The following is a 23,750-nucleotide window of genomic DNA, read 5'->3' on the forward strand; positions in this document are numbered from 1 at the left end:
GCAATGACTCTTATGGAAAAATGTACTAAAATCTAACAAAATAACGTTTTCAATCTCAAAATATTGTGATATGTCAGTTTCTTCTGATGAACCAGGGGAGACTGAATGCAGTATGCATATTGCTGGATTGATAAGTGACATTTTTCGCTTACGAAACACTCTAGGGGACATTGAATAAAGGGATCATGTCCATGTTTAAAAATATGTCCTACACTCATAACAAAATACATTAAAAAATTATGTATATATCTTTCAGACCCCTATTAACTGTTGAATAACTAGGAAAAAACTGAAAACCCAAAGTTTGAAAATAAAGGGTCGAAACAGTCTTTTGTCCTTCCTGTAAAATGTGGACTTGTTGCCTTTCTGCGGTTAGCGATTCATTTATATTTAATGTTATATATGTAGATGTAAAATCATTTTGTTAAAAAATGCAATTAAATTTATCAACAATTTTACAAAAGTGTAAAGATATAAATATTTCAAATAAATATTATTTTACAAATAGTTATAAAATACATAATTATAAAAACCATATTTAAAAAAATAAAAATTGCTTTATTAAAAAAACTAGCTACAAACATTTTACACTCAATCTCCACATGAATTCAAGACCATTCAACTTTTTTGCACGATGCTATAGCAACATCAAATTTTACCTTTTTCCCATTTGCCTCGATATACCAGCAATTGTTCTTTTGAAGTAATACTATCGTTTTTACACGAACAGCAACTGGTCCTTTCTTACCAACTAGCTCATTACCAGAATTGAAGCTTAAAGTTTCATTATTTATTGTTCCAATTAATTTCTTATTAATAGTAACGGTGGCACCTATTGCTAATTTATTGCCACCCTCAGCAATTTCAACTATTTTACCAGTTGCAGGCTTATTTAAAATAAGCGTAAACGGATGTCCAGGTTCATAATCCCATTCTTTAATAACAGATATAGTTGGTAAAAGTATTTCAAAAAGTTGCCGCCATTTATCGCCTTGAGGTTCTAGCTCAGATATATTTTGAATGGCTTTAATGCGTAAATCGTTAGAAAGTTGTTCCAGCATTTTTTTGGTGGGTTTAATGTACATCTTTGGCATTTCACCTTCTACTATTTCATCCTCTAGTAAATCAGTTTCTAGGGAACTAGGACTTAAAGATATGTCTAGTGAGCTAGGTCTATAAAATGAACCATCAACATTACTATTTAATATTTGAAGACAATGCAAAAGACCAGTCCAGTTACTATTGCAAACTGCATTCAACCAAAGACTTCGTTGAGAAATAAAAGAAAACTTAAAAGCAGAATAAACTATGTGTTTTTCCAAAATTAAAAGTAAATTGCGACCATTTTTTTGTAGTCGAACCATGCTGTCTTCATAAAGTTCATTTTGCTCAATAGAATCATAGTTGGTAATAGAGAAATTATAACTCGGAGGAGCCGGATTATTATCTATAGCATCATAAGAAGGAGGGGGAGGCATATTAGATTCATTTTCTGCGTTAAGTGATCCATAGTCAAACGGCAATTCGTTCTGATTTAGTGAAATAGTTTCTTGGCAATTTTCAGTAGAAAAGCCTGAAGTATCAACTGAAACATTGAAAGAGTCATTTTGAAAAGGATTATTCGGAGTACTAGAGGGCACAACTATATTTGTTGAATAAAGCTGTTGCGACATAATATTCCAACTTTCGGGAGTAACGTTTTTGTCTCCTTTTTTAGCTTCTCGAACTGATTTTATAAGTCTAAATAGAATTTTGTATAAATGTGTATGAAAGCTTGGTAATTTTAATAATTTGAAAAAAAATATATTATGATTAATGCTGATTTAAAGAAACTAATTTTTATTGTGAATAAAATTTCAAATTTTTAAAAGGATTTTTTTTCAATTAAAATAATGTCAGTCTAAGCCAAAACTCTCAGCCGATGAATGTACGCTGCGCCTATTGAATATTTAATAATGTACGCTGCGCCAACATCAGTCAATGAATGTATATTTCGCTGCATTTATGGAGCAAAATATATAAAAAAAAGTTTAAAATATAGACTAGTCGGTTAAAGTAAGAATTACCCTTAATCGGTTGAAACTTAAATAATTTGAAATCAATTGCATATGAAAATTTCTGACTATATAAAAATTGAACCCCTCCAATTTGAGGGGGTTACAAATTTTATAAAGTTAACATTTTTGAACGCTAAAAGAACCTTTGTATGAAATTTAAAATTTATCGATGAATATAAATTTAGTTAAGAATAATAAAAAAATGTTTTATCAACTTGTTGCTTTCACGTTTGGTACAAATGTCGCAAAATTTTTAGGGCTTTTTTGTTCCCAGACTCCAATCATCACAACTTTTAGTAAAGCATCCTTTTTTGACATAAGTACAAACATTTAAATATTTTGAGTTTGCTCCATGTCTGAATGTTATCTCAAACATCAAAAAATGCTGCATCGGCCCCTGCTACTTATACTATACCAAAAATTACATATTTAAACTATTCATAAATTTTGGAAATATGGAATGCATTTTTTCTATCATTTTTCTAGAGCAGACAGATTTTTTTTTTTGTTCATCAAGAGTATTTAATGTAAAATAATTTTATATGCCAACATAACAAATTTTATCAAACTTTGTTGCTTTATTTAATATTGTTACCACCAGTTGCTATTAGAAGATACACATTTTTAACAATTATAGAATAACCATTATTTTGTTCAGGTTGACAGCTATATATCATTATTTGAGCGATTTTATTTCAAATATGCTCATAGATAGCTTAAAGAAAAAACTTTTTTTTTTTAAATCGACATCAAAACGCCCCCCTCCCCATTGTCAATTATTGTCAAACTTTTCAGCACCCCTTCTCCCCCTCTATTTACTGACATTATTTATGAATGGCCCTTTAGTTATTCCTTTTGGTAATTATTTTACAATATCAAAACAAATCTGAGGCCATCAAGTCATAGATTTTTGCTAATAGTTTATTATGCTGAAATGTGTTTTATAAAATTTGTAATCTGTTTATTACAAGGACAATTCAAATCATTTTGTTTTTAATTCAAGAATGTTGCAAATTACCTGGGCTAGCTATAAAAACCAATAAGCAAAATTCTCAAACTTAGTAATGTTTATAATTTATATATGGAAGTATAACACTGGTTAACAAAAAAATACTTTTTGAATGCACCATGAATCTAAATAGCTTTTTCTAAACCAGTTTTTTGTGCTAATTTCAAATCTGCTTTCAGTTTTCTTCCAGCACGTCTAATTCTTGAGATGTATGGAATTTTAATTTTCGGACATTCTGTACTTTATCCCTATACATAAACATTGATAAACATTCAATATTTCAAGCACCACTTATGTTTCTATACAAATAAGTCAAAGTCTCTGTGACTAGGTTTATTTGTAAACATTTATACACATTTAATAGTTTAAAGACTGTTGACTAAAGCATATAAATCACTTAAAATCTCTGTGAATATGACTTCCTTTTGTAGACTTTTTTTGGTTCATCACGATAAAGCATACAACAGTAGTCATCTAACATACTTTCATTCCAGAGTCCTTGGTAACGCTTTTCCATCACTTGAATATCTTGGTGGAATCGTTCATCTTGTTCATCACTCACAGCGCCCAAATTTTCAGGAAAAAATGCCAAATGCGAATGCAGAAAATGCATTTTCAATGACATACGACAGTCCACTTTTTGGAACGAATCGAGTAGCTTTTGAATACAATTTTCATATTCACACGATTTGTGATTCCCCAAGAAGTTTTTACAAACCCATACAAACGCTTTCCACGCTTCTTTTTCGTCGAAGTAAGTGACTCTTCAAATCCATGGTCTTTCAAAACCTCTCGAATTTGGGGTCCGACAAAAACGCCTTCTTTAAGTTTCGCTGCACTAATTTTGAGAAATTTTTCAACCAAGTATTGAAAACTTGTTGATTCAGTTTTACCTAATGCTTTTGCAAAGTTTTTCACCAAACCAAGCTTGATGTGAAGCGGTGGCAAAAATATTTTGTCTGGATCAACCAGCGGAATATGGTGAAGGCTGTTACACCGGGTTCGTATTCAGTTCTCAACATCCTATCACGTTTTACGTAATGTTCGTTCACAACACGACTATTCCATAAACAAAGAAAGCAGCAGAACTTGGTAAACCCTGTTTGCATACCCATTAACATACCAATCACTTTCAAATCACCACAAATGTTACACTGATGAGTTTTGTAATCAATAGCGTCTAGTAAGATTTTCATATTTTCGTGAGTTTCATTCAAGTGTGCGGAATGAGCGATTGGAATACATGACTTCTGATTGCCAATATGCAACAACACGGCCTTCAAACTCCTCTTGGATGAATCAATGAAGAGGCACCAATCACGAGGCGAATGCACTTGGGATAAATTTTCGAAAAGACCATTAAATATTCAAAACTTAAATATTCATAACAATTTGTACTTCATTTTAATGCTAAGTTTTAACTTAGCTTTGAAACTTTAAATATCTATTGCCGACAAAATATTTTTTTTAGAGACTCAGCATACAACAGTTAATCGATAAGAAACTACAGCAATCAATTTCTTAAAAAGTTAAATTTTGAAATAGTTTAGATAATATGCTTTATATATTTAATTTTATTTAATAAAAAAAAAAAAAAATGTAAGTCTAATTTAGGGTTGTTCGCCGATATACATGACTTTTACTTTTATACATCTTTAGCGTATTTCGAAATACTTTTACGGAATTTACATAAGCGAAAGCTCACTTCCGCAAAGCGTTATACGAAAAGTTAAAAAATTTTAAATTCCGTATTAACGACTCCGTATTAACGACTTGAGAAAGAAAACTTGCGGAGCGATTAATTTCGAAAGAAAAGACTTTCGCAACAGCCCCTTGCGAAAGGAGCGTTTCAAAACGTCCACTTACGGAAAAGACTCGAAAACATTTATCAAACTGTTATACTAAACAAACAAAAAAAATGCCATTCTTTTTTGTTTAAATAAAAATAATGTTGTTAAATGATTTTTAAACCATCTGCACATTTATCTATGATATGTTTGTTTGTTTGTGTGTGTATGTGTGTGCGTGTGTATATATATATATATATATATATATATATATATATATATATATATATATATATATATATATATATATATATATATATATATATATATATATATATATATATAGCAGCAAATATAGTAAAAACTAAATAATTACAACACTCGATTTATTTTAAACATAACTCAGATTTTCACGCAAACAAGCGATCATCAAGTCAGGGGCGAATCTACGGGGGTGTTACACCCTCCGTAGATCCGCCTTACACCACCCGTAGATTTATAAAAAGATAGGATTAATTTACAAATTGATAGGATCAATTTACAAGAAAAAGAGATTTTCTAAGTTTCGACATTTTTTTGTACAATAAAACTCTTCACCAGTTTTATATTTTTTTTAGTAAACATGTTTGACAAAACCAGCTTTTGCAATTTGTATTTTCGCATGTAAACCATTTACAATTTTCATTTTCTTTATTTTCATTCCACAATTTTCGGCACTTTTTTTGCTGCCTAGAATCATTTATTTTTTGCTTCTTTGAAGGTTTTCTTTAGTTTTATTTGGGTATTCACATTTCACTCTTTTTAAGTCAACATTTTTTTTGTATTAGCGTTTTGGACTCGAAAATGTTCTTTTAAAGATATTTTAAGTCCAATTACTGTTTGATTCAATGCATGTATTGCTGGTGTCACTGGACAAAATTGTGTTTCAATAAGTTGCAAATTGAGATGGTGTGTTATGATTTTTGTCAGATTGAGTTTGTGTAGATTGAGTTTGTGTAGGTTGAGTTTGTGATGGTCCAAACGTTTCAGCAACTTTTAATTTAAATTTATCAATTTTGTTTATATCAAGTGGAAATAAACCAGTATTTTGAAATCTTCCAATTACTTTTAATCGTGTAAATATTTCACGACTGTTAAAAAGTTTGGTTTGAAGCTGAACAAAACTTTGTTTTGCTAAATTGCTCCATAACGTGCTTGCATAATACTATTGTAATAATATTTGCCTGATATTTTTGACATGACAATATACTCCCACATTTAATGATTGAAGTATGTGGATGGAGTGAGCTGGTAAACATATTAACCTGATATTATTTTCAATGCACGTTAGTGCAACTTGATATACTACATGTGTGTTATGACCATCCAAAACATCCGTTAAACACATGTGTACCTGGAGTTTTTTTAATTGTTGTTATAAATAACTTATTCAGCCATTACATAAATTGTTTATCTTCCATCCATCCTGACGAAGTTGTATATTCAGCGTTTGACGGACCACTTAAACACCAACTGCTGTATTGACACTGCTGTATTGATTTAAATATTATAAATGGTGGAATTGTGGTTCCAGCTGCTTTGATGCAATTAGCAACTGTATAATTTATTTTTTCATTATTACCAACGAATTTTATATAGTTTAGCACCACGGCTGTAAACTATTGCTTTATTTAAATATATGCAATTTCTTTAGTGCAAGATGCTGCTTTCAGTGTTGATATGTTGTTAAAACCCCAAACTGATCATTTTTCTAGTACTTCTACCCTTGCGAATTCACACGATTTGACGAGGAACCTTTAGGAATATTGTATGTTTGAGATGCTTTGCATAAACTTATTTCACAACTATTTATACTTGCAAACGCCATAGTTATTTGCTTCTTAGAGTATTTATTGATAATGTTTTGGTATTTTGAATTTATTTTAATTTTTTTAATTGATTTAAACTGATTTAGATTTGCACAGGAAATCGTTATAGTAAATTATAGTAAAGAATAAGAAATAATAATGATTATAATAATAATAAGCCAACTATTAATTGATATATATATATACATTATGATAATAATAAGTCAACTATTAATAGAGTTAAAAAGTTAATAATTTAATAAGATGCAAATAACAGCTGTGTGTTAAAATTATTAGTGCACAGTTTTACCCGAAAAAATGATTCCATTATAACTTTTTTTAGAAAATAATAAACTCGGTTCAGAAAAAAGATTCTTAATTAGCCTAACTTTTACTACATCTTTTGACTTTAATGTTATTTCATTTTATTTCCTAGATTTTTACGTCAGTATTATAAAATTTAAAAAAAATTAATGCTCACGCTCAAACATTTGAGTTTGATATGAAAACTATTAAATTTATTTTTATTTTTATGTCATTAGATAGAGCACAAAATTCTCCATAATATAGAACTAAAATAATTTAATCGAATTTAATCATTTTTAATCAAAATTAAATTTAATCAAAAACATTTTCATAAGGGTTTAGTTTTCCCCGCTGTTCAGTTTTACCCCATACTCTATTCATACTCTATATTATGAATACCGTTACGTTTCTAAACATTTTTTTTACCCCACTACGTTATTTTATGAATAGCGAAATTTATTTATAAAATTTGTATACGCATTTAACACATATGAATATCAATAAATAAACAGCACTTAGTTACGTAGTTAATTAAACATTTTTTGTTCATAAAACATAATTAAATACATCTATAATGACGTGCTTCGTAAGTTTTTATTCCAAAGTGACTACTCCGCAAGTTAGTGTAGCGAAAGAATTCAATTCGACATTTATTTTTTATCATTGATTCAATAATTAAATTTTTATATTGTTAATGTTTTATGATTCTGAGAACAACAGTTACATTACAAACATTTCTGTACATAAAGATGCTTGATTTTTACAATTCTATCCATTTAACGAATAAAATTTCATAATGGACTTTAAAACATTAGCAAAAAAGCTTTATTTTGAAGTTCAACTTGCGAAATGCTGTAATTTGAAATGCGTGCTCTCGAGTCTCGAAAAGGGGTGGGTGGGAATTTTTTATGTTACAATATAAGTATTTTTGATAAAAAATTTCAGTTTATAAATTTGAATTAATACTTTTTACAAAACTCGCATAAAACTATTTAATTCTAGCATGGCTTACGGTCAAATGCGCATTTTCTAACAGCTCTTTTTATCATAATTCTAATAGGATTTAATATGCTAATATAAATTAATATATATATATATATATATATATATATATATATATATATATATATATACACACACATATATATATATATATATATATATATATATATATATATATATATATATATATATATATATACACTAGGGATATGACTTTTTTGCAACCTACTAGGCCTGTATCGTAATTCAATGAACTTTTATGTAAAAAGAACGAATAGATGTTTCATTTTGACATATTTTGAAAAAAGGTCACCCCAAAACCAAAAAATCGAATTTTCAATAGGTACACTTTTGTACAGTAAATGAATATTAAAGGCTGAAGATGTTGTAAGAGTCATACTCCTGTTGTTATTTTATTTATTTATGCAACATGTACTGTGATATAACAAAAAACATTATGTGATATATAATTATACAAGTATTACAAAATTAACAGTATCAAAGCGTCTAGTACAACAATATACATAACTGTCTGTGTCTATAGGCCTACTGTGTTTAGTACATGGGTCACATGATGCTCACGTCTCATAAAGAGTCTAGCGCTTATTACTTAGAATGAATCGAAGTTGCAGTTTGTCTTTCTTTCTGCAGGAAGCATACAGGTCTTGCATCACCTTGATTGCACGTTCAGCTATCTGATTACTTCGTGGTATGTCGATGAAGGATGGCTCTTTCTTCCAGTGATTTTTGAATGACTGCAATGCCTTTTTGTAAGGCTTCAATACATCAGATAAATTCTTGAAGTCATTGTCATTGTACTTTTGACTACTAAACCAATGTTCTGCCCACTCATATGAAATGAACCTGCAAACCTTCTCCAAATTCTTTCTCGCTTCAGGCATAAGAATGAACGCCAGAATGGCGAAAATGGCTCTTGAGTTCCATCTGGCATTGCTCATATTAGGAATGTTCTAAAAGTGAATCAGAGGGAAGTTTCTTTGTTCTTCATAGAACCTAAACACTCTTGTTAAATGGTACAAAAACTTCATATCGTCTCTCCACCCTGATTTATCAAGAATTTCTACAGTTCCATTCACAAACTTATCCTTCAGTTCATCATACTTATTCAACAGTTCAGACACAAATGGGTATTCAATGTTTGGAGATTTGGTATCACCCCCAAGTTCTTCGTCCATCACCAGACGGAGAATCCTGTCTAGTACGTGATGCTGACAGCCGATAAATTGTGGTATTGTGACACCCTTTAATTTAAACATACGTTGCAACTTCACAACAACTCCATTTCTCTTCCCAGTATTGACGTTTGTTGTATCAGTAATGATCATCTTAATTGAATTCCACAAATTGTATTCATCAATAAGTTTGGCAATTTTTTCAGCAACAGTTTCAGCTTTGCCATCTTTTAAACGCAGTGCATCAAGTTTCACGTCAGTTCTTTCATTCTGAAGTACAACTACCTGATATTCCTTATCATCTATTCGTTTGCCGTCAAAGTGTAAGGACCACTGTTCCATTTTAAGTTGTTGTATCATTTCTTTTTTTAATTTACCTGCCTCTTTGAATATGGACTTGTAAATTGCTGATTGACTTGGAGTTGGAATATCAATACCTTGTTGTGATAATACATTGCATATTTTAGCAGCTTTCTTTGTGGAAACTCCACTTGATGTATCCATACTTACAGCAAATTTACTTTTGTAGTGCTTTCTAGTTTTTTTCTGAGTGTCCTCATCATCGTCTTTATCACCGTCGTCGTCTTCATCATCTTCACTCTTACTTTTGCAGTTTTCAGATTCAGTACCACTGTCTGTGGTAGACAGGACTTGTGATGTGGAAGATATTGCTGTTCCAGACTGGACTTTCCTTCTCTTGGAAGGGTGAATGGTTTCTTTACTTGCCACTTGTCCTGTTGAGTACCCCACCTGTCCTTTACTTTCTTTTTGTAAGTGGTATAGACGTTTATCTTCCGAGGATAACCACTGGCCATTCACTTTCGTGATGTCAAATAATGCATTGAGAACATCATATTTTCCACGCTTGACACATTCATCATAGACCTTCAGCACCTTCATAAGCTTTGCTCTTATCACTTGATCAGACACACGTGGAAAATTCAGTTTATTGTCCCACAATTTTGTAATTTCCTTAGAAATTTGGTCTATTCGTTCTTTTCTTCCTTTAACATATGCTCCGAGAAACTGGTATCTTCCTACGATCTGCAATTGAAGTGGTATTCTGGATTTTTCATCGAGTGAATGTTCTTCTACAGCCACGCTTCCTCTTCTTCTGTGTGACTCTTGAAATCTCACCAAATTTTTAGTCCAAGTCTTCTTGTTCTTTGTTACTGTGGTATGACTTTTCTTGTGAGACATCATATAATATTGTTACGACTTTACGGATAGCTGAGCGTAAATATCCGTTTAATAAAGTCGTTTAATTAATAAAATACTTTAACTGTATAGTAATTCAATTATAGTTCGATAATCCAGTCAATGTTGATAACAGTTCGATAATCCAGTCCGTATCCTAACGATAATGCTACAACTACTTATACTTCGTACACTTACAGCGTCTTTAGTTCGCTACAGTAGTTCCTTATTAGCTCAGTTACACGCAGAGTACTTCATAGAACTATTCACATTATCAACACTGAGCTCTGACAGCAGCTCGCTTATATAATTATTTAGAGCTTCCAGAATGTTCTACTAAGTTCTATAATCTTCTACAGTCTGTTACAGTCGTCTATATCACCGTGGTAACACAATGATGTCATCACATAACAATTCCAAGTATTTGCCGGCACACGGCCGTTTCGTTGCCATGGTAACGTTATATTTATAAATTCATAACAAAATAATGAAATAAATAGAATTAAGCTGAGAATTAAGCTTAAGATTAAAACATCGGTCAAAAATGAATGTATAAAAATGGTAAATCAAATTTTTATTTTGGGGGTGACCTTTTTTTGTTGCAGAAAGCTATTTGGGCCTTTTTTCATGATTTTAGGTAAAAGTTCATCGATTTATGATACAGGAAACATTTTATTTGAAAAAAAATTAAAAAGTCATATCCCTAATATACACACACATATATATATATATATAATGCATACTTAACAAATTCAAATGCGTCCGTAATTTACTTAGTATTAAGATAAATTATATTCATTCGAAATCATACTAAAGCATTACATATTATATATTTGTAATTAAATAAATAACAATTTACTTTATAAAGTGAAAATTTTAATTTTTTTTATTCATGTCTAAACCAATATTATAATTTATTCCTGATGATGACGTCTAAACTAATTGATTAACTACTTAAAGCGCGTGAAAATAATTTATTTTTATCATTATAATTAATTACTAAAGTAATTACAGTGTTACGAAATCAGTGACCTTGGTAATTATATTCTAGATACTGTTATTCTTAAACTGTTTACGAAGTAATTATTACGTCGTAACGTTGTGCCACTAAGCAAATATTACGAAGAAATTTTATGTCACTAAACAAATAATACGAAGTAATGTTATGCCACTAAGTTTAAGTTCCATAAGTTCCAATATTTTTAGACAAGGGAACTTTCTCTCCCTCTGCAACCCTCTGTCTATGTTACTGAAAAGAATTCTTTATTACTGGTATGTAATATTTATTTATATCCTAAAATAGATTTAATTTAGGAGGTGAACATCTAATCAAGAGTAGCACAAAAAAAAGCAGTTAAAAATTTTAATATAATTATAAAAACTATTTTTTTAAATTAAAAAATATATACCTTAACCAAATTGTATTTTTTGTTTTCCATTTTTGAATCAACCAATTGTTTTCTTCCAATTTCTTTTTGAGACAAACAATGGCAACTCTAAACTCTTCACGATCTTTACATATATCACTCATTTGTCTGAGCTTTAAAGAAAAAGCTATACTTACAAGTAAAGAAACTAAAATGCCTGAACCAATAATTATGAGTGGAATTTTTGATGTCGGATTATTAAGTTTAACTGCGACAATGACAGCAACAGTTACAACCATAGATGAAACAAAACTGAAGATACGCCAAACTAAAAAGCTAGGTAAGTTACAAGCATCATGATTAAACAACTTTTTGAAAAACACTGTATATATTACGAGTGAAAAGTTACAAAACAACAAAACTCCAAGCACAGCATAATTATTATGAGTGATAAAAGTGGCTGCAAAAATGCAAGCTGCCTTGAAAATATTTACAATTGAATTATATATAGGTGAGAAACCTATGTCCTGTTCAGTTGCTTCAGGATCACCATACTCAACACCAAAAACAATCGAAGTTATCATAAACCATATCATAGCAGTTAAACCAAAAGCTGCATAGCTGCTATGAGGTGCACTCCAGCATACAATTGAACTGTCTTGAACATGTCTTGAAACTATACATGTAGTATTCAGTGATATATTGTATGGGCATATGGTATAACTACATGCAGAACATGCAGCAAAATTTTCGACAACAGTAACAAAAAGTGTATTTGCAAACAATGAAACAAGTAATCTCCAACTTGTTTTTTTCCCACATGTTCCAACAGGAAATATTTTAAGAATATTCTCAAAAATAATAGGTGCACTACATATAAAAAACCAACATATAAATAACGATAAAGTCACCCAAAAGGCTGCTTTAAATGAAATAAATCCTAACAGCAAATAACTTGAAGCAGTTTGCATTACTGTAGCCCCATACATTGGAATAAAAGTAATTTTGAACACTAAGGCCGCTGATTGTAACAACTCTATAATTTCAAAAAGAACCACATGAATATTAAACCAGCAAAAACGAACATAATCACATGAAGGCATTTCAACCAGAAACCTTTTATTGTTGTCTTTTGCTAATATTGTAACCATAATTAATAAAATAACTAGCAGTAAAAAAAAAAATACACAGAAAAGAATAATAACAAGCACTCCCATGCCTTTGTTTAAAAGAAATTGTGTAACATACAATGTCAATACTATTGGGAAGCACATAAACACTGCATATATAATAATAGTTAATAAGTATGCAAAACACTTTTGGGAAACAAACTTTTTAACAACTCCAAGTATTATGTCAGCAGGCATAAATATACCAAAAAGCAATGTGCTTATTATGAAGCGTGGAGTATTCCAACTGAAAATAAATAAAACTGCACTAACTAAGTCTTTAAAAATCTGTGGAGGGTATTTTTTCACAGCTTCTCTAACTGACTTCCAACTCTTCTTTTCAATAATACAATCTAGTACTTCAATGAACATAAAAGGTGCACGGTAGACACATAATACAACAAATAACATTTTTATTATTGTCACCAGATCGTATAAATATTCTTTTATTGTGCATACCACAATGTCAACACGATCATACCTATATTAAAAAAAAAGAAGTTACCATAACTATGTTTTTAACTCTTTCTAAATAACTATCTAAAATAAAAAAAAATAAAAGTAAACGACTACAAACATTTCTTAAAAAATATTTGATTTGCACTACAAAAACTATTTATATATATTTTTTAAATGTTAATTCACCTCCCCAAAGTCGAGAAGGCTGCTACAATTGGGGAGGCTATTTTAATTGTGGTTTCAACCCTCTCTGAACTCAATAACTACAAAACGAACGAACAAACAAGGCTGCTGGATGGAGAAACAAATTTAAGCAATATTTACAAATATATTTTAAAAAATTATAAAAAGAGGTCTTCCATAAAGTATGTACACAGATATAGGAGAGGGGGGTTACCCAAAAATATACATGAAAAATAAATATTATTTTGTGTAACATAAATATGTTTAATTAAATAAAAGTTTTTGTTTTTAATGTAAAAAAAATAAGGTGAATATTAAAAAATGATGATGAGTATAATCTTTTCCAAACTGCTTACATTGCAGAAACAATAACTTAATAAAACTCTTTCAAAAAAAACTTAATAAAACTCTTTCTAACAATATACTAAAAATATAATTTTCATAATAAATTAATAAAGAACTAAAATAACAAGCTTAAATAGCTAAAATATTACTTATTGTTTTTTGTTTTTTAAACATCATTAGTAAGATTTCAGGCACAGCTACATCCATGTTACAGAGGCTGATTTAAACCCTGTCAGGTCCTGCAAGTGATGCGGTAAAAAAAAATTATAAATATTGGTATTATGACATCTACCACCCGCCTAATAATGACTGACAATTTTTATATTTTTGTTAGAAAAAGGTTTTTTTTTAAAAAAGATATACAGTGAAAACTATGGTTTACATAGGTTGCAAAATTTAATTTACAAAACTTGTTAATGTAAATAATACTTTGCAGGATATGAGATAATTGGATAAGGGGTCGCCCATAAATTATGCCATGTTCTATGGGGTAGAGAACGGTTAGTGGTTTTGTAACAACTTGTATGGTACTTGTTACTGAAGAGTCACGATGTTGTGATGAGAGAGGGGGAGAGGTCAAAAACGGTCAAAAATTGTGTGATGTAATTGCGATATAATATGGATAACCCCTAAGTTAATTGGTTTCTCAATATTAAAAGCAGCAATCTTATTCATTTAAAAATAAACTCTTTTAATAGACTATACCTTGCAGCATCAATAGCAATCGGCATTAGATTGGTCGCATATGTACTCCATTGTATCATGATATAACAAAAGTATTCTCAAAATAGTATTCGTTTATTAAATCATGATAAGTACAATATATAATTTTAACATCAAAGCATGGCTTATAACTTGATTAAAAATATTCTGAAAATATTTGAAGTTGTTTTGGTAATTCAAAACATAACTGCAGTGTTTTACCAATTCTAACCAAAAGTAACATGTCAAACTTTATTTTTGTAATCTTTTTTTTTTTTATATTTTCTGTTAACTGAAAACAGGCCTAAATTAATTGTCAGACTATACATGGTTGTGGTGTAGTGATAGAGTGCTCGCCTCATAAGTAAGAAGTTCCGAGTAGCGAGCAGTTCCTCATAAGCCAGTAGTTCTGATCCCCACCATGTCCCTGGTAGCCGCGCTCAACTTGTTTCTCCACACAGCAGTCTTTTTCATCAAGGTTTGTGTTTTGGAGTTATAAAGTTGGGAGATGGTTGTAACCACAATTGAAATAAAAACATTTTTTAAAAACTCTAAAAATTGGGTTAAGTAAAACTGATACTTTTCATATCTTGAATTAAAAAAAATTGAATGAACTACCAAGATATTTTTTTATTGAATGCTTATTAAGTCTATAACAAAAATTATTATTTATTAACATACAATAACTTTATTATTAATTACATTATAAAACATTAATAAATAATAAAAATAATTAATATTTATTAACTTACAATAATGCAAAAATTAATATTTATTGACGTACAATAAAAATAATCATCTTTTAAGTTCAATTAAATCTTGTCCAATTGAGCGAGATATTGGGAGATTAATAAACTCCGGACAATTTGGAGGATTGTGTGTTCTAGATATGAAATCAATTAAAATGGATTTGATGCAATGATTAGACGCTAAGTCATTTTTTTGATAAACTTCACTACTTATTGTGGAATTAGTGACAAAACTTTGTGTTTTCAATCCACATTGGCATATGGTTTGGCATATCAAACAATAATTTTTTGGAGGACTTCTTTTAGTTTTACTGTTTTAAATTTACCTTTACCTTTTTTTCTGCAGAATAACAGACTTTTTTTTGATAGTCTGGACTTTTTGTATGCTAGTTTTGCTATTTTTAATGATACTATTAAAGATTTGGAGTCAGGCAAAATGTAATAATTTGAAACCTTAGAAAATGATTAGGCAAATGTAATAATTTGAAACCTTAGAAAAAAATCCTTATAAATTTGAAACCTTGTAAAAAGGTGTAATGCTTTAGACATTACACCTTTTTACATTAATTTTTTGCTATAATAAAAAGAGAGTTGTTCTTGAAAGAACTTGTCTACTAAAAACAATGAAAAAAAAAAAAGATAAAATTTAGAAATAACAACTGTGCAAGATAAAAAAAAAAAAAAAAAAGTTAGGGTAGACTAAAGGCTAAGTTCCAATGTCTTCCTGAATTTAAACAGTAACTTGAAAAATATATTTGTCAGCAGACAGATAAAAGATATCAACTCAAAGGCTATAAAGAAAAAATATCCCAAATGTAATCTTAATCATTCAGTTATTTAAAGTGATAATCTTTTTACTAATCTGAGAGAAATGAGGTAACAGTTTTGATGACATGGTTAAGACAGCAAGTGTGAGGTAACAGTTTAATGTAATTAAAGCGTGATCTGAAATGACCTAAAAGATAACGAGGCAAAATCAAGCATAATCTTGGGTTGGAAACACACACACACAAAAACCAAGAAGAAAAGATAAATCCTTAGGAGTCTTCCATAAAGTGCATATGCGATATAGGTCAGGGGGAGTGGGGTTAACAAAAAACATACAAATGCATACAAGAAAGAGTTGGGGAGGGGGTTAAGACAGCGAGTATGTACGCGGGTATTTTATTTTGTATAAAACTCAATTTTTAACAAAAGCATTGATTTTATGACTTTCAAAAAATAATATTATGTTATGTAATAGAGATATATCAAAAAGTTTTAAATGTTTTAAAAAATTTTGTAATAAGTAAAATGTACGTACCCAGAAGAGGAAGAAGAAAATTTGTTAAACACATACAGGTGTTATTTTAAATTTTACCAGTGCAAAGATTTATAGCATCAACTTTTCTGACAGAGTTCTTTTGTGCTGAAAAGTCTAGGCCTTGTGCCTTGTTTTTAAATTTTCAAAATTCTAAAATTTTCTTGAAGAACACAATTTTTTTTCAAAAACTAATGAGGCAGAGTAAAAACAACTAAATTTGTTTAAAAAGCTCTGAATGACGTAAACATTAGCATACACAGACTAGTAGTATGATGAGCAGTATTTTATAAGTTTTAAAGTCTATCTGCATCTAAAGAATCTAAAAAAGTATAGCACAAAATATTCACTACAATTTAAAATAACAATAAAAAAAACACCAAAGTAAAATAAAAATAACAAAGTTTACATTTAACAAAAATATGTACTAAAATGACCAGTTATTTTTATTTACAAAATGTGACATTTATAAAATATAAAACATTTCTGAACATTTAATAAATTTTTCAACAAATGATAGAAAAATATACAACTTTTTACATATAGCTTGAAATTTTAGGCAAACAGAAAAATTAAGTAACTCAAGAATTTGATGAGATAAATGAATCTTATCTTGATATGACTGCCCAGGAAAAAAAATTCTATAGAATATCTATAAATTTTTGAAACATATGACCTATAGAAATTCTATAGAATTTCTATAGAATGTTTATTAATTTCTATAGAAATTGCTATAAAACTTTTTTTTCGATAGAAAAAAAAGTAGAAAAAAAAGTTATATAGAAATTTCTATAGAAATTAAAAGAGATTCTATAGAAATTCTATAGAATTCTATAGAATTTCTATAAGCTAAATGTTTCAAAAGTTTATAGAAACTCTATAGAACTTTTTTTCCTGGGTGTTGGCTTATTCCAGCTCAATTTAATTTATGCTCACCATCTTGCCACCTCTGATTTTGATGATATTTATATACAAACTTAAATAAATGAAATTAAAAAGTTTCACTCCAAATTTTAATGTCTGACTCCTCATGGTTGCAAAGATATCGATACTCAGTCTCAACTTTTTTTTTGATTTTTTTCAGCGCAATTTGATTTTTAAACTAATTTCATAACACAATTAGCTTTAACTTATGAAATACTTGCTCAATAGTGTTGAAAATTTGTACCTAATTATTTTTTAGGGAGAGGAACTCAAAAATGATTCTAAAAAACACAGAACAAAAATTAAAATCTCTATATGAAATATTAACTTCAAAATGGTGTAACTTTTTATAAGCTTTCTGATGTCTTGTAATAAAAAAGTATATCTTTTTATACTTTAATAGATGCCTAAAGATATGATTTTGAAATTTTTTCCTATAATTCTATATATAACAAACTCCTTATTACAAAAAAACTGCAAGGGTTTTCTTATTTGAATTTAATTTATTTGTTTGAAAGTTTTATTAAAAAAAAAAATTGTTATATAATAATGGAAAAAAAGATATATACATTTATTTTTTTAAAAAGATTTTAGAACCTCAGGTACAGTTCTAATATATAAACTCGTTTGCATTTCAAATAAAAGATCTTTAATTAATTTCTGTTTAATGAAGGATTTACTATTTACGAATCTTCAAATTATAATTATTTTTAAATTATTTCTTACAGAAATAAAAAATTTGATAAAGAAAGATGTTCAATTGAATTAATAAATAAATAAATCTGTCACAAACAAACATATATGAAATCCAATGATATCAAGAAAGTTATATGAAATTATATAACTTTTAATCAAAGAAGCATATATGAAATCCAATGATATCAAGAAAGTTATATGAAATCATATAACTTTTAATCAAAGAAACATATTTGAAATCCAATGATATCAAGAAAGTCTCAATGATGTAGAAAAAGACTTGATAGTTAGCCATACTGGGATTGAAATTGATGAAAATGTAATAGTTTGCTTACACCATAAATATTTCAAAAATATTTATAGTGTATATTCAAAAACATTACATTAGTTAGCCGTACTGGGATTGAAATTGATGAAAATGTAATAGTTTGCTTACACCATAAATATTTTAAAAATATTTATAGTGTATATTCATTTACTTAAAATGTTACTCCACAAACCACATAACTTGCTGTGGTCCATTCAATTTACACAATGGAAAAAGAAGAAAAGGTACTATTTATTAACCATGAAGTTTATTGTAATTATATATACTAGATTTTTTTGCATCCACCACGTAAAAGTAAATTGATGTCATTTAGGGATGAAGGATCAGGAGAACCAACTTGCAGCCAGATTTATGAAGATGAAAATAACAAACTTGCTATAAACGAACTTTTAAAAGAAAATCTCAATTCTTCTGACATGGATTTACTTATAGGAAAAATTGAAGAAAAAATGTAAGTTTTCAATTGGAATCAGAAAATTCAATTACTAACCCTGGTTCCAATATCTTTGTCTAACAAATGTATAGAAAAAGAATTTAAAGTTACTAATTATATGGCGCAGATATCATGCAAACTGCTGCAGAGAAATGGTATTTTATCTTTCCCTGAAAAAAAAAAAGGAAAAGAAATATCTCAAGAGACTGAACAAATTATAAAATGATAAAATCATTGAATTTTATTGTAAGTATAAAAATAACAGACAAATGTCTAGTAAAAAAGATTTTGAGGGCTCGAAAACCTCATATGCAAATGCATTTGATTCTCTCAAATCTAAAAGAAGTGTATGCTAAGTTTAAAACCTGATAAAAAGACTTGTTTTTCTAATTGTTTTTGCTCACATCGTCCAAAATGGTGCAATACAGTAGGAGTATCTCGTACGCATACAATGTGTGTGCACCTACCATCAAAATGTTAAGTTAATGATTAGTGCAGTTAAATTAAAAAGGATTATCATAAACTTATTAATATGTTTGTTTGTAGTAGAGCTAACAAGAATTGCATGATATATTGTTGCTCTTTGTGTACAGAAGATTCTATATTAAGACATTATTTTGAAAATCAATATTTTCTTGAGAGTTCTACTCTCAAGAAAATATTGATGAAGATAACAACTATTGTATAGCTTCCAAACAATGGAAGACAACAGACAGATCTAACCTAGTAAGTCTAACAGAAATCACAAGTAGCTTCATTAATACTCTAATAAATAAGTTACAAAAACTTAATGTTCATTCTTTCATTACAAAAAGTTACGGCTTTTTTTTTTTAAATTAAAAAACTAGTTAAATAGTATTGAGGTCATTTGTGATTTCTTAGAAAATTATGAGTTTGTTGTACAAGACAAAGTACAAAGTTTTCACTTGAACAAAACTTAAGCAACATTGCATCCAAAAGTAGTTTATTTTGAAGTTAATAATGTCCTCAAATGTGATTCAATTTGTTTCATCTCAGATGATTTACTGCATGATGAAGATACGGTATGTTATGTGATGAAGTTAACAATCAACATAATTAAAAATTGCAAACACTTCATAAATATATGCCACTGTGAACAAGATTTTGTAATAAAATGTGCAGCGTCTTTCTTTGCAACAAGTCATGGTAAATCACCCTGTGGTGGTATTGGTGGGACTGTGAAAAGACTAACTTCAGTTGCTAGTCTTCATTGAACAAACAATAAATCATATACTTACAGCATCTGCAATGTTTTATTTTGAAATCATAGGAACTACTTTTTACTAAATATCTGAGGAGTCAAACATGATAATCCAAAGTGCAACAGAGCAAAGATATGCAGCAAAGATATGCAACTTCAAAAACATTACCAGCCATCACAGCTATCACAATTTCATTTCGAAAAGTAACACAAAAATTAGAACTAAAGTTATTTCTGAACAATTAGAGTATTCGTTTGCTTTTAACTTTCAAACTTATGAGATTATTAAAGAATGTTTGTTTAATATAACCAATGGAGTGTTTGTATGTTTGATATATGATAAAATCCAAGGATTAGACTAGTTGAAGATATTGATGTTGAAAATAAAGACTTTTAAGTTAGATTCATGCATCCATTTTACTCTTCAAGATCATGTTGTTGGTTTTCTAGATATGATGTGTGCTGGGTTCCATCAATAAACTTATTGTTATTGATTAATATTCGAACAACTGTCACAGGAAGACAGCACAAAATCAGAGAAAATGATCACCAATGCATTAAAGAAAGCTGGGCAAACTTTAAACCAGAGAAATTTTAATGAAACTGTTAAAAATTGTTAATTCTTATTGCCTTATTTTAATTTTTCTTATTTCAATTTATTTATTTCAATTGTTTATTTTGTGATTTGTTGGGCTTAGTATTATAAAGCATCAAAAAACTTACAAAAAGTATTACACCATTTTGAAATTAAGTTTTCATAGAGAAGCTTAATTTTTTAGAGTTTTAGCCATCATTTTTAAGTTCCTCCTTTTAAAAAATTTCTCCTCCTAAAATATAGTTAGGTAAAAAAGTTTACTACTATTAAACAAGTATTTTATAAGCTAGTTGTGTTATGCAATCAGCTTAAAAAATGAATGGCGTTGAAAAAAACATTAAAAAAATATTTGCAACGGAGTATCGATATCTTTGAACCCATTTGGAGTCAGACATTTAAATTTGGAGAAAAGTTTCCTTTCATTAATTTAAGCTTATATTCCAAAAATCATGAAATTCCGAGATGACATGTTGTCCAAAATTTTTTTTAGGTTGATTTGACATGGAATGACCCTATTACTGATATGACTAATAATAAAGTAAATATTTTTGTATGTTTGAATGCTGGTTACTCTATATAAAGCTAGTGCAAAAATTTTGTGGTTATATGAAGTAAATTCATGTAAGTTATCAATTGACAAGAGGCTGTTGTTCATCTGCTCTGTGGGGAATATATTACATGTTTTCTTCTTTTTTTTTGATAATAAAAATCATCCTTTTAAAGTAATTACTTCAAATAAAAAGCATACAAGTCTAGATGAACTACTAAGAGCACTGGTGCACTGATTAAAAAAGAAGTTAAAAGAATCCCCGATTAACTGCTGCAGAATTAAAAAAAAAAGCACTGGTCATTGCTTTTTAGACTTAAAAAATACCTAGGCTAATCACGTTGCATGTCAGCAAAAAAACTCTTGCTTACAACCCCTCTGGTTAAATAATTGCATTTGCTTATGGGCTTAAGCATTGGGCATTAAACAATGGTCTACCACATGTGGTCAGATAAAAACAATTTTTCACAGATAAATAGAGGCCAAATGTGAGTTGCTCATATGATTCTGGCTAATTCAATCCCAAATACACCCAAAGAACAGTGAAGTAGAACACTTATGTAATAGTTTGGGGTTGTTTTAGTAGCAAATAAGGAGAGAAACACTTAAATTTCTTCCTAAAAATGAAGCAAGGAACTCTGAATGCTACATAAGGTGTTTTAAAAAAAAACTTCTGAATTCTTTGGTAATTTATCAAAAACTTTCTTTATGCAAGACAGTGCCAGTTGCCATACACTGAAACAATCCAGCATGATTCTTTAACAAAGGAATTAATGTGTTGGAGTGCCCAATCAACTGTCCAGATTTCAACTCAATAAAAAACATTAGGATGGAAATGAAATTAAATGTTTGCCAAGCACGCACTTTCTAGAACTAATGATAAAAATATTAGGATGGAAATGAAATCAAATGTTTGCCAAGCATGCACTTTCTAGAACTAATGATAAAAACATTAGGATGGAAATGAAATCAAATGTTTGCCAAGCATGCACTTTCTAGAACTAATGATAAAAACATTAGAATGGAAATGAAATCAAATGTTTGCCAAGCATGCACTTTCTAGAACTAATGATAAAAACATTAGGATGGAAATGAAATCAAATGTTTGCCAAGCATGCACTTTCTAGAACTAATGATAAAAACATTAGGATGGAAATGAAATCAAATGTTTGCCAAGCACGCACTTTCTAGAACTAATGATAAAAACATTAGGATAGAAATGAAATGTTTGCCAAGCACGCACTTTCTAGAACTAATGATAAAAATAAAAAGAGATTAATTTAAAAATGACTAAATACTAAATAAATCTCAAAAACAAGCAATTGTAGTTTTGTTACCCTTGATTTAAAAAAAAGTCAGATATCCGCAATATTTCTGCACTAGTTATGAAATAAAAAATTTAAAGCTGGCAGTATTTGTTGAATTTATTCCACATCAAATTGTCCAAAATTTAGGAAATTTTAAACCTCCCCATATTTTTGTCAAACTTCTTAGGCTGTTGCATGTTAAAAAGAAAAGTTCACACAAAAAATTTTGGTTGAAAATGTTAAGATTCTCAAGTTATTTCAATTCAATATTGACCTGATTTCCCAAAATGACCAGGTATTCATAACATTTTGAAAAAGGGAAAAGTATGAAAAGAAACATTTATAATTCTTTTTTGATGCTGAATTCAATAAATGTACTTTAAATACTGAAATAAGAAGGGAACACAATTAAATACCGTACTAAGAAGGGAACACACTTAAATACTGAAATAAGAAGGGAACACACTTAAATACCGTTATAAGAAGGGAACACACTTAAATACTGAAATAAGAAGGGAACACACTTAAATACTGAAATAAGAAGGGAACACACTTAAATACTGAAATAAGAAGGGAACACACTTAAATACTGAAATAAGAAGGGAACGCACTTAAATACTGAAATAAGAAGGGAACACACTTAAATACTGAAATAAGAAGGGAACACACTTAAATACTGAAATAAGAAGGGAACACACTTAAAAACTATTAAAGCAACTAGTTTATATGACCCAACTTTGAGAATCTTAAAAAATCCCCGTTTAAATTTTTATTTTAATTATTTTATTTATATTATTATTTTAGTATATTTTAATATTTTTAGTTAGTTATAATCTTAAACACATCCTGCTTTGTTTTTTTTATTAAAATGACCAAGTGTGATAGTGATGTGTACTTGTTCATTAAATTTTTGCAAATATAGTTCAATATCAGAACCATATTAGTTAGTGAAAATATTTTGGAATTAGAACAAACTAACAATTTGATACATATAAATAAAAATTAACAATATCTACAAGTGCAAAA

The 23,750-nt window shown here is 29.0% G+C and overlaps 1 protein-coding gene across 1 annotated transcript in view; it reads right to left on the bottom strand.

Annotated features, from left to right (window-relative positions):
- Positions 1 to 419: 419 nt before the first annotated feature.
- Positions 420 to 23,750, bottom strand: part of LOC100200963 (uncharacterized) — a 29,464-nt gene continuing 6,133 nt past the window's right edge. Inside the window, exons 2-3 of the mRNA XM_065812216.1 lie at positions 11,808 to 13,415; positions 420 to 1,740 (exon numbers count right to left, since the gene is read on the bottom strand). Coding sequence (XP_065668288.1) covers positions 609 to 1,740; positions 11,808 to 13,415 — 2,740 coding nt within the window. The 3' untranslated portion in view covers positions 420 to 608. The remainder of the gene's footprint in view (positions 1,741 to 11,807; positions 13,416 to 23,750) is intronic.

The sequence above is a fragment of the Hydra vulgaris genome, chromosome 12, assembly GCF_038396675.1.
Source record: "Hydra vulgaris chromosome 12, alternate assembly HydraT2T_AEP".
Taxonomy (NCBI): domain Eukaryota; kingdom Metazoa; phylum Cnidaria; class Hydrozoa; order Anthoathecata; family Hydridae; genus Hydra; species Hydra vulgaris.